Source organism: Molossus molossus, unplaced genomic scaffold (assembly GCF_014108415.1).
Source record: "Molossus molossus isolate mMolMol1 unplaced genomic scaffold, mMolMol1.p scaffold_m16_p_21, whole genome shotgun sequence".
Taxonomy (NCBI): domain Eukaryota; kingdom Metazoa; phylum Chordata; class Mammalia; order Chiroptera; family Molossidae; genus Molossus; species Molossus molossus.
This window is the reverse complement of record NW_023425357.1, coordinates 28,812,598-28,825,695: the sequence shown is the minus strand read 5'-3', so window position 1 is coordinate 28,825,695 and position 13,098 is coordinate 28,812,598. Positions and strand designations below refer to the sequence as shown.

Here is a 13,098-nt window from a genome sequence, read left to right as displayed (position 1 = left end):
ACGAACAAGAAAATATACAGATTATTCCTCCTTCTCCTTTCTCTCTTTGCAAGGTTTTGAAAGGTACTCGCTTCTCATCCCACCGAAAAGTGGGAAGGAGTAATATACTTAAAAAATAAAATAAAATCTGACTTAAAAAAACGATCCTTTTCATTACATAGCCTTAGGTGAAATGAATTAAACAGGTCCTTCGTTATTTAATTTGAGTGATAAATCCCATTGACGGGTAAGACGTCTCCTCATCATACGTGAGTGATGTCTGTCACCGGTGAGGCTGAGAATAGCTTCTGCCGTTTTCCCCACAGACAGAGCAGGACATGGAGCCTGCTGGCTGAGCGGATAGGTACGCTGAGCCGTGTCAAATAACAAAGTGGGACCGTCCTAGTGATCTTTTGTTCTTAATTTAAATTGGCTTCCACGTGGAGGAAAGAAATGCCCGAGCCACTGACTTGATCCAGCTGTGTGCCTAGCCCAGCAGTTACCCGAGACTGCTGCTCCAGGAACGGTCCCCAGAGCAGGGCTGGCTCCGTGCAATCCCTGTGACCAAGAGAGGTGTACAAGCTGAGATGAAGCTCTTAGAAACTGCTGTAGCAATCAGATATTGCTGCACCATCTAAGCACATGGTCAGTGGGCTTGTGTTTTATACATCTTCTTTTTAATTTTTTACTAATTCATTTTGATTGAGGTTGTAAAAAAGTATCAATCTACAATAGCTAAGAAAAGAAAATGCTCACCACCGCAGGTAGTTTGAGAAGCACTGTCCCAGACCAACGGAGAGCCTGAAATGAAGTAACAGGAGTTGAGTCATGTATACAGGCACATCCATGCTTTGAGAAAGAGGGTAGGATACGTGGAGGGGCAGGGTCGGGGGGGAGTGTGTGTGACGCAAAACTTATACAAGGATTTTCACTCTACATGTGTCCTCCTGGAGGAAGCTCTGATGACAAATCTGGGACATTTGATTTATTTTAGTCCAGTCTCCTACCATCAGGGATTATATAGCTCTATTCAGCCATCTATTTCAGAGTCTACTCTTAGAAAATATGTCTAAAAGTATCTAACCTACGTTCTTCGTTTTTCAGTTTTCAGGTCTTTCTAACTATCTTTTACAAAGCTAACCAGAGTTGGGTCTTTGAAACTCTTTTTTGCCTCCTGGATGTAATGTGAAAATGAGCTTCCGTGCCCAGGGAGGAATTCGCATTATACTAAATGAGCTCAGGGCAAAGAGAGTTATCGCCTAAAGGAGCCTCTATGCATTTTCTGTCTAAAAGCGTGTGGTCGAAAATGGCTGGGGAAATACAGAAATTGCACATAGTATCAGGAGAGAGACCCATGACCTTCGGGTTTAATAGAGTATTTATATTTTTGTTTACTAATATGATCTGTAAAATCATACAGAGTTGAATATCAGTGGATGTAAAACTTACTGGTAAATCCACAACAGATTCCACCTGTCTACTGAGAATTCAGCCACAGAGCCCTTGCAGACTTAATTCTCTTTAAGAGGAAAAGTCTGCACCATCCCAGACTCATGACACTGGGCTGCCTGAGGAGGGACCAGAGATGGTTATTTAGAGATAATAAGAAAACCTTGGTTCTTGGTTAAAGCAAGTTTTGATTGTGTATCTAAACTTGGAAAATACAGAAACATATTTAAAAATGACTAAAAATAACCACAATTTAACTTCGTGCGAAAATGACTGTCTACTTGTAGGGGTATGTCCTTTCAGTCATTTCCCTTATTTATACAAAATGTAGGGCTCACACTAGCATGATATAGAGAGAGTTGATTCTCATTATTCACAGCAGGTGTTGACATGGACACCAGATTAGCAAATACTGAACAATTTCTCCTAGGGCTCTGGTCCCAAAATTTTTGTCAGCCAGTCATACATAATCTTTCTTCGGTGTGATTCTGTTTAAAGACACCATATGTATTCATTAACATTGAACTCACGGCCAACCACAGTGTAATTCATGCCTGAATGACGCTTATCCACCACACGTGATGTGCAGGTGCCGCGTAGCCTTCATGTTCTTAGGAACACTGGGCAGCATTTCATCACTCTGCTCGGGGCCCTTTGCTCAGTCGCCAACCACAGCATGAAAACGTGAGAACACAGGTTCACATCAGAGAACTGCAACCAGAAGCATCGCCGTGTCCGGCTTCACCTGTGAACACGTGTGCCGGTCTCTGCTGTGTGCCCCCCTGTGAACGACGCCAAAAGTGCCCCAAGTGTTGACGTTGGGGTGACAAATCATGGCAAGTGGGTGAATTTGCAAAGATGGGATCTGCAGACCGGGAGGATCAACTGTGTAAATGTGGTTTTACACACAGCTTTAGTTTTCAACTTTTCATTACACTAGTAAACTTTCAATATGCATTATAGTGTCTTCAAATATTTTGTAATGCTTGAATTGATATACTTCGCTAAATATTCTTTCCAATTATAGAAGATGGTTACATAAAAGTGCTAAAAAGCAGACAAATCATTTTATTGGGTATGACCTAGAATTTTGGAACCTATCTGTGCTCTTCCCAAACCCCTCCCCATAAAAGCTCAACTGCAGGATGGAAGATGAAAATGGGTTCATGCCAAATCATTAAAAGACTTTAACCATATGGGACTGTCCAAATTTGGAAATTTTGTTCTCTCTTGAGGCCCTAGGAAGAAGGCAGTAACGCACATTTTCCCCTGAGAGGGTGTTATTTCTCGTCTCCTTCTCCTTTCTTCCTTTTTGTTTTCTTGTATTAATAGATGAATGTTGTGCTTGACTGAGTGATGCGTACATTGCTGTTTCTCACCAACTGTTTATACTGTTCACTGTTGAGAAGTAACTCTTTTAACTGATTTTGCCTCGCCTAGGTGTTGGCTTAAATGACGGACAGTGGCATTCTGTCTCCTTATCTGCCAGAAGGAATCGGCTGAGTGTGGTGGTGGACGGCCAGGTGGCCTCGGCTGCTGCTGCCCTGGGGCCCGAGCAGATGTACTCAGGTGGCACCTATTATTTTGGAGGTAAGAGAAGAGGCCAGACCATATATGGCCAATTGGACATTATTTGCAATTACTACCCCTGTGTCTTGGGGATGTCATCATGTTTTACCTACTGTCAATACTGTGGAATAATGTCTCACTTTCTTTGAACGTGGAAATGTTGAGTGGATGAAGATGACAATCTATTTGCTCCAGGTGAACTTACTTATGTTTACAGTTTCTACAATGAGATTGATTGAAATTAGACCACTCTGTTCCGGTCTGACTTTCAAACTTTGTTATGTTTTCCTAATGTTAAAAGGTCCTTATATGTCTTTTTCTGATTTTATGGGCTGGTTTTATTGCAGTATTTTCCTGAATGTGCCTCTTAGCATCTCTAGAGCATCTTTATTGCTTTCCTTCTTCCCAGTACAGAGGGCAAATATCATGCCGATGGACAAAATAACGTAAGCCAGTTAGTCATAGAAACCTCTTCTCGTTGCTAAGTAATCATGCATTGACTGATACGTGTGATGAGATTCGGGCATAGCCTTCCCCGGCAGGCTCCCCTCTCAGAGAACAAAAACAAGTGAAGTGTTTACCTGTCCAGTGATGTTTGATTGAACTGGAACCTTGGAAAGGAAAGCCTGGAAATGAAATGAATCTTTAGCCCTGAAAATTAAAATACAGTGATACCTCGGTTCTCGAACATAATTCGTTCCAGGAGGATGGTCGAGAACCAAATTGTTCGAGAACCGAAGCAATGAAACCAATAGGAAATAATGGAAACTGGATTAATTCGTTCCAAGCCCCAGAAAATGCCTATTTACTGGCCTAATTTGTATATAATATGTAGAAAAACATAAGTCTCAACAAGAAATAAAAGTGTACAGTATGTCTAAGGGTGAAATTCAGTGTAAAGCGTGACTCTCTCCACAAAGCGTGACTCTCTCTCTGCACTCACACTGACGACGCAAGCAAGGCGCGCTGGGCCGAATGAACGCCATTCGGCTCAACTCGGCTCATCTCGGAAGTTCGAGTTCCAAATATTTGTTCGGATTCCAAGACAAAAGTTTCTCGAATCTCCTGGTCGAATACCGATTTGGTCGAAAGTCAAGGCGTTCGAGAACCGAGGTATCACTGTACAACTTATTTGCCATTAGAAAGGCAAAGTTGTAAAACTATTAGTAGTAAGACATTCCTCATCATGACTTGAGATGTTTCTTGTTGTTGTTATTTTAAATTCTAAGTGTTACTTCTGTCTAGAATCACTTTTGAATTTGGTGGAAAGCCCGATCTTTATTATTGATCAATAAAATACAGGTTCCTTTGAAAGAATTGACAGTGAGCACACAGGTCATGAATCATTCATCTGATGTTAAGGACAAACAAACAAACAACCCCCTACGTAATCTATTACTGTGAAAGGCAGCACAGTGCCAACACTCTTAAAAGATATCATTTCTTCCTTCAGTGAGATTTGGGCATTTCTGAACCAAGTTGTTTATAAAACCTGCTGGAATATATGATCGATTGTATGGTAATTTGTAGGAATACATTCGGGTGGTAAGATATATAGACTAACTTAACCAAGAGCTCTTACTTCAAAGAAAATAAACTTAGAAGCACTAACAGAGATAAGAAGAAAAAGAACAAGTATACTGTCAAGTATGATGCAAAAAAAAAAAGACAAAAAAAATAGCCTGGATAAAAGTGTAAATCATGAAAATGGAATCATCATTCTTAAAGTATTTTATGTCCGTGTTCAGATTTAGCAATGCCCACCTATTTTTTTGTAGAGGAGTTTGATTGCCTTTATTCATACCCATAATATTTTATAGTGAAATAGATCACATGTGCACTCTGTAATGTTGATTGTTTTTATTATGATCCGTATGACACACACCATTATATTTAAGTAAACTTTGAATCTGTGAATAGTTTTAGATTTACCGAAAAGTTGCAAAGGTGTGCAGGGACTTCCCATATTACCCCGCCCAGTTTCCTCCATCACTCACATCTTACATGATAGACACAATTTAAAGATTCCTAATTATTATTATTATTATTTTTTGAAAATACACAGCTACACATGCATTTCCCAGCTTCATAGCATCGCCAACACCCATTTGTCCTCCCAGGACCACACCCTTTATCTCTCCAGTTGAATACTATCTTGAATTTGAGGTTTATTCTTTTTCCTCATGATCTTTATAATTTGACATCTATTAAGGTGTTTCAGTGTTTTTAAAACAACATACTGTGGAAGCTTCCATCGTAAAATCCCAACTTCCAGTCTTAAAAAAAAAACAAACCAATCTTATTTACTTAGGGATCTCTGCTTATTTAATCATCTTCTCAATTGGTACCCTTCAGTACCAGCCTGTGTTTCATCCTGGCATGAGGCTCTAGTCACTAAATACCTGCCCCGTGAACTCCAGGGCTCCCTATGGTTTCCAGGCTGGGAGCAAGGGTCCAAGAGAAAGCAGGGGCCTTCTGCTGCCTGGCGCCTCCAGGACCCGGAGAGAGGGCTGGACCGTCCCTCTGGAAGCCTGCTTAGGGCTTTGGGGCCGGGAATTCTGGAGTCCAGGAGTGGATGGGAGAGTGAGCAGAAGGGTCCAAGTGGGCACATCACCTTACTTTGTGAGACCTCTTGGGGCCGTGAGCAAAAGCATGGCTGGATAAGGGCTAGACCGAGGTCCCCTAAGTGCAGGACTGGCACAGGGGCCCTGATTGCCTGAGTGGTCCTGGCCATGGGGTGACCAACTCCCCCCCCCCACTTTAGCATTGAACGCTAGGAGTCCTGGGAACCCCCCTCCCGCCCAGGGCAAGCTGTGACAGGTGGTCACCCTAGAACGCTCTCTGATCTGTGTGGATGAGAGCCCCCTTTATTACTAGGCTGTTTTACCTATGTGGAAGGCTTTTCCTAGCTAGTTCATTCTTCAGCCAGTTTATCTTCAAGTAAATAAATATCCCATGTTCTGAGACACTTCCCATCAGCTCTCCCTAGCTTCTTTTTAAATCAACAGCAAGTTTACAGTTCTCCGATCAGCAAATGGTCAGTCTGACCCGGCTGCAGTGCCCACGGCGAAGGAGCAGCCTGTTGCGGGCGCCTGGCTGCATCTCCATTCTGTGTCGTCTCAGGAGCCCATCCTGTTGGGCGCGTGGGCGTGTCTTGAACTCTCAGCTCTCCATGGGTACCACGCCAGCCTCTGCTGTCTGTCCACCACTTTTCACTTTTTTCTGTCTCCCCCCCCCCTCCCAGCTCCCAATGCATTCTTTTCAAAAAGCCAGACTGCACCATGGCCAGCTTTTATCATATATTAATGATCAACTTTAAATCTGGGTTCTGCAGATGAATTTTTGCATATTCTCTGTGGACAAAAAGGGGCCACATACTAACACAAACTCAGGGAAGGCCCGTGAGGTGGCCTTGTAAACTCAAAGACCTAAAGTAACCACAAAGGATGGTCAGGAATTAAGACTTTTTTTTTTACTTTATTTATTTATTTTTATTAATTAATTTTTGTTACAGATGTTTCTCCTTTTCCCCCCACTGATTCCCCCCTCCCCCTCCCTCCCTGCCCTTTCCCCAGTTTGTTGTCCATGTCCACTGTTCATGCACACGTGCATATAAGTTCTGTGGTTTATCTCTCCCCCACCACCCCCCTATTTAGGGGATTGTCAGTCTGTATCCCACTTTCGCGTCTCTGGGACTACCCCCTTCCTCAGACTGTTATGTTCATTATATTCCACAAATAAGTGAGATCATATGAAAACAAATGGGCAGAGGAACTAAATAGACACCTCTCCAAACAGGACATACAAGTGGCTAAGAAACATATGAAGAAATGCTCAACATCACTAATGATCAGAGAGATGCAAATTAAAACAACAATGAGGTTTCACCTCACACCTGTCAGAATGGCCACCATCAACAAATCATCAAACAACAAGTGTTGGCGAGGGTGTGGAGAAAAGGGGACTCTAGTGCACTGCTGGTGGGAATGCAGACTGGTGCAGCCACTATGGAAAACAATATGGTGTTACCTCAAAAAATTAAAAATTGAACTTCCATTTGACCCAGTGATCCCACTTCTAGGAATATACCCTAAGAAGCCTAAAACACCAATCAGAAAGAATATATGTACCCCCATGTTTGTAGCAGCACTATTTACAATCGCTAAGATCTGGAAACAGCCCAAGTGTCCATCAGTAGACGAATGGATCAAAAAGCAGTGGTACATATACACAATGGAGTACTATGCAGCTGTAAGAAAGAAAGATCTCTTATCCTTTGAGACTACATGGAGGGACCTGGAAAGTATCATCCTAAGTGAAACAAGCCAAACAGAGAAAGACAAATTTCATATGATCTCACTTATTTGTGGAATTAAGACTTTTTAAACTAAGCAGTTAATGGTAGGTAATCATGTTCTAGGTTCCCATCTTCCCTGACAAAGGTCAACTTTCACCTTGATAGAGCCTATGGGTTTTTTTGCATCTCTGATAACGTTCCTTTGGAATGTCAGGCTAACTTCCCTTTTTCCAGGCCCTTCAGGACACAACCAATGCACCAGGGTGGAGACCATAAATCTTCTCATTGTTATGTTGATTGTTAACTGTTACCTATCCGGTACCCACCTATGTAAAAGAAGCATGTGTCTATTTTACTTTTTATCTAATCCCAGAGGTCCAGTTCCGCCTCCTCCGCCCCTTTGGTCTTTCTCCTGCCTTCCTAATCTATCACCAGTGGATTTCATGTAACCCACTTACTTCCCTTTTGATTATAATGTATAAAATAAGGTGCAAAACTGCCATTCTCTAGAGCATTATCTCAATCCATTGAGATTTTGCTTCCTGGCAATAGTCTCAGTTTGGCTCAAATAAACTCACAAAAATTCTTCCCAGATATGAATGTTTCTTACGTTGACATCTCCTATGTGGTCTTTGTGCTATTGACTAACACACTGTATGGCACCAGCTGGAGATGCCAAACGGTGTGCAGAAATCTCAGACTCCTGCTTGTGTAGAGACACATGACCCACCCGCTGAACTGGCTGCGTCACCGTGAAGTCAAACCCGACATCTCACTCTGGCACAGTGACATCCAGTGATAATTTATCTGTCATCCTCAGAGGTGCTTTACATGCTGACTGCCTCTACTAATGGACCCATCCATTAATTCAGCATTAAGTATTCTGCAGAAATCTTCATCGGTTGGAAGTTTTGTTTCAGATGGGTTCAGGGCTGCTCCTCTCGCTGTTGCGTTCTATTCGATTGTGCAACCTGTTATCACAGACCAGTGAAACTCACCTCCCTCGCACCCTTCTTTGTTCTTAGCATCTCTTGCTACCGAACATCGTGGCTAGGAATCTGAAAGGCCTGGCAACAGGAGGCTGTGCTTTCTGTCAAGTTGCGTGACCTTTCCTTCTGACTACGAGTTTTCTTAGTTTGATTTCCTACAGGCATGTTGTGCAATTTATTTTATCCTGAAATAGTTTGAAATGTGTCAGGAAACACCACCTGGAGAAAAGGAGATTAGCAGGGCTGTTTATATTCCTGGCATATTGTAGTTGCCCCGAATATTATTGAACTATTATCCTCTCAATTCTTATTTTCACATTCTTAATTGGTTAATAAGTCATCTAGAAAACATATAGAGATATGGTAACTATATCCTACACCACAGAGGTAATTTAAACACTGAAAATGTGTATGGTGCTATGTATTATAAATTGATACTCAAAGAGCTTTCATTACCTTTTTTTGATCAATTAAATTTGAAACTTGACTCTCTCCCTTGGTTAAAATATAACATTTCAATATGTCTGATAACAGTTTTGAATAGGAATCTGGCCCCGAATTGCCATGTAAATGCATTTTGTTAGGAAAACAAAGCATTAGGGGTAAGCATCCTCAGTCAAAGTATCTAATGAAATCCCCAGGTAGAAAACTAGCATGGATGGTACAGAATTAGGAAGTTGCTGATTCATTTCTTATTCTTTGAAATTGTAATAGTGGTTGACAACCATAACGGCAAAGAAAGATTAATGAAAAATGCAGAAGTATAATATATGTGTTCATACTCCATAAAATTATTTATTTCACTTGGATAGAGAAACACTTAGAACATCATTAAATCCCAGACAATAATGGTCAATATTATAGTTCTTTATTATTTAAATAATTAGTAACAGGTCTTAGATAAATGTTAGAAAAAATTAATATGAAACAACATTTTTTTTTATGAGGTAAAGAATAAATAAAATCAAACAGTGAAATGTTTTTGACATTAAGCCATTATGAGTTATTAAACTGCATGTATAGATGGCTCTTTTACGCATATTAAAGAAAAGCATTTAATTAAATAAAATAGTTGGTAATTTTAATTTAAATTGATATAACTTTGTTTCCAAATAGGTAGCTTCACATGCAAAGGCATTTCACTATTACTGATTCATTTATCTACAGTGTATATTTTCATCTTTTCTACTCTTTCTGTGTTCCAACAGACTAAGCGAAAGGTTAACGTCAGTGGTGTGTTGTGCGGGCAGGCTAAATAGCAATCCCAGATGGTGAATAAACAAAAATTGGATTTATTTCAAGAAAAGGGGGTGGGGGATGGGGATACTCAAAGGGAAGGGCGACACATCACTGAGCCATGGGGTATTGGGTGGATGAAGGCAGCCCCTAGGAGCTGGAGTTTTGTCCTCATATGCTTTCACTGGGAGGAAGCTTTTGTAGTCAGTGGATTTTGGGGTCTTGGTTGATGGGTTTGGACAGTGGGTTTGGGTCTATAAGAATGTGAATGTGCAATTGGGTACTTCTTTGGCAGTTTTGGTTCCTTATATGGTTTCGAAACCAACCGGTGGTGATCGGATCCAAGTTTGTTGTCATGCAAAATCTAAGAATGAGTTCACGGACAAAGGGGCAAGCGAGAGCAAAGTTTATTTGAAAAATAGACAGACTCCCTGCAGCTGGGAGGGGACCCAAGTGGGTTGCTGGTAAAGCTCTTTTGTCTAGGGGTAGGTATATGCCTTGCTAGCTTCTGATTGGTCCTTTCAAAGGATTCTGCCTTTGAAACATCCATACATTTTAAAGTTTGTGTTTCCTGCCTAACTGGGTTTAGCCCTAGGTCATAGAGCTCTAAATTCATATTACCCTTCTGGAAACAGCATATGTGAGCACCATTGAATAAAAAAAAAAAAGCCCACCATATCAGGTGAATTTGGGCAGATTAGATTAGCAAAGATATGTATATTGTCTCATAACATTCCCTAGTTGGAAGTGGACAGGTTCTGATTTAAAAACAGACATTGATTAGCTATTTCTGACTTTTGTACAGAAGCATTATTCCTAGGAAAAAGTATCTATAGAGGCCTTAGTGGCTTCCCTTTGTATGATAATTTCAATTTCTCCCAGACTATTAGTGAGGAGAAGTGGAAACACCCTTGGAGCAACCCTATGCTTGCTTTTGGTTTCTTTTCTAAATCCAATTTTGGTTTTCTATATTCCTTTTTGAGGTAACCTGGCTTTCTGCCATATAAACACACTCTATAGTATTGCAGCAGAACTCATTCAGCAATTCTGTTGCCTGCTCCCAGAAGCCAGTAGATATATTAATTAGAATAGGTCAGAATCTCCAGCACTATATTCTTTAACAGTAAATAAAGTTCATTTGCAAACCCATCAGGGACCCAGAGAAAGGAACTATACAATTGCTGTTCCCCTCTTGCCTGAAACCAGCCTTTTCTGTTTTTGTTTATTTGTTTGTTATGTAATTGACCTGTGCTCCTTCCAGGAGCTTCTAATTTGCAATCAGGATAAGCTTTTGATGTCTATAAGTCAGGAGTATTAATGAGGGCTGGGAGTTTCTGGCCTTGGAGTCACAATTTCCCATGTTGATTTTAGTTTTATTTTAAAACCTGTAGCATCTGAATAAACCTCCAGATCTACTGGGTACTGGGTGAAAATGTGCTGCCTGTGTGCTGAGCTCCACGTCCTCCCGAACCTCTCCACGTGTCTCAGCCTTCCCTTCCCATGGTCCCGTCCCTTACTGCCTAACCTGCCTCTGTCTGCTCAGTTTGATTCCTGGTGTCTGGCATTGCTTGTCCAGCCAGTCCTCTGGGTCTTTGTTCTCCTGTGGAAGCTTACAGCATGGCCACTAAGAATTGTATTGCCTTGTGAATCCTGACACTAAGTTCCTGTGTTTAAATTATGTATACTTTAATACTGCTGGCATGTGCTTAGGATTCTGGAGATAATATATGCATAATTTTAAAATTTGAATCAAGTCAGTATCCTTGCACATAATTATTATAACAGTAGTAATTTCTTATGAATCCTATGATAATAAAGAGAAATGCTTTGTATGAATTGAAATTTGTAATTTAGATCAAACTAATGATAACTGCAATGGGCTTTTTCCTCTCTCTTTTAATTTAATAAAATAATCAAATGCCTATTTTATTTTTTTTAATGACGTATTCCATGATACTGAATTTCTACTCATTATAATGTATCCTGGTTTTACTTCATTTTGTTTTTATCAGGTTGTCCTGACAACAGTTTTGGATCCAAATGCAAAAATCCCTTTGGTGGATTTCAGGGATGTATGAGACTCATTTCTATCAGTAACAAAGTGGTAGATCTGATTACAGTCCAGCAGGGGTTCCTGGGCAACTTCAGTGACCTTCAGATAGACTCCTGTGGGATCACAGACAGGTAAGACCATCTCACTCCTTTATTTTTATCCGTCTGTTGCCAAAGGCTTGGCGGCAGATTAAAATTTATATGTAAAACAAACATTTTTTCCCCATCCTCTTTTCCACCAACATCTTTTCCATGGGAAATGGATTATTATATCCACATTAGAAATATGAAAAATATACCTTTAATTTTATAGTTCATATTTGCTTTGCTAAAATTTAGGTAGAAAACATGTGGCCATGTGGTTTACCTGGACACGTACTACCATTTCACAAAAGATAACATCAATGCTGCTATAATTTTAGGTGGCTATAAATGTGTCAAAAATACGCCATTAAACTTAATAGCTTAGGATACCCTGACAGTCATATTGCTCATCTGGTACCAAGAAATTGGACACCCATTTGGTCAGTTGTCAAATTTAACTGGTTGCTATGCTCCTAATCTGTACCTTTAAACACCCACTGCTATCTTCCCTGCAGGGAAGTGAACGGGAACCTCTCCCGTGGAAAAGTTTGCACCTGTAGTGTTGATGAAGGTAGAAGGCTGATCCGGTAGGAAGTCCAGGGCAGGCCATGGCGGTGTAAGATTTGGGAGTTCACTGTAGAGGCCAAGCAGCTTTTTGAATGATAATTGATAGTTAATCATTTAAAGGTATTTTTAGGCATGTTCAATTATAGCCAAATAATCTCTTCAATCATGCTTTAATATGAAGGCTGTCAATTGTAATTATTGAGTTCAGTGGGATGTCATGACCATTACAGATTTTTAAACATTTAACCATGTGACAGACTTAGCCCCTACCTTATAGTAGTGCTCAATATATATTTTGAATCACTTCATAAAATCTGAGTTTTAAAAATAATATTTTATTTGTATGAAACATTTTATCACCACGAAAACTCATCTATTTCTATCTGGTAGACCATCTAGTCTACCAGTGTCTGTTGGTCCTATTTGAACACTAGTCTATTTTGTTATGTTTGTAAAAAATAATTATAATCTTATTTAACAGTGAATTAGAAGGGCATCATTTCTTTTCTATGGATACACATTTATTTAACCCAGTTTTCAGATAAAACAATTCTTTCCATAACGAAAGATGACATGTCAAGGGAGAACTTAGACAATAAACCTCAACTGGCTTGATTTGGGGATTAAATGGCAGTGACCTTTTCCACAGTTACCGCCACACCAGCTCTGGGCCCTTAATCCGGTTTTGAGGCAGGCATATAATAAGGCTCCCCAGATCTGCTCCCCCAGGGTGGGGCTCACTCACAAAGGCAGGGAGCTCCCACCTCTGAGGCTAACAGCCATCAGCACAGTGGGGAGGTCCGTCAGCCCTGAATGCTAGTCACGCTGACCGACTCAGGCTGCAGATAGCTCTGCGGCCTGGCAGGTCCGCACCTC

General features: G+C 40.6%; 1 protein-coding gene across 7 annotated transcripts in view; it reads left to right on the top strand.

Moving 5' to 3' along the window:
• CNTNAP4 (contactin associated protein family member 4) overlaps nucleotides 1–13,098 on the top strand; it is a 253,729-nt gene that overhangs the window by 162,716 nt on the left and 77,915 nt on the right. For 6 of the 7 annotated variants that reach the window (XM_036274253.1, XM_036274254.1, XM_036274257.1 and 3 more), the window contains 2 exons: nucleotides 2,869–3,018; nucleotides 11,532–11,703. In XM_036274253.1, coding sequence (XP_036130146.1) covers nucleotides 2,869–3,018; nucleotides 11,532–11,703 — 322 coding nt within the window. The remainder of the gene's footprint in view (nucleotides 1–2,868; nucleotides 3,019–11,531; nucleotides 11,704–13,098) is intronic. The other variant, XM_036274258.1, reaches the window with a different exon arrangement.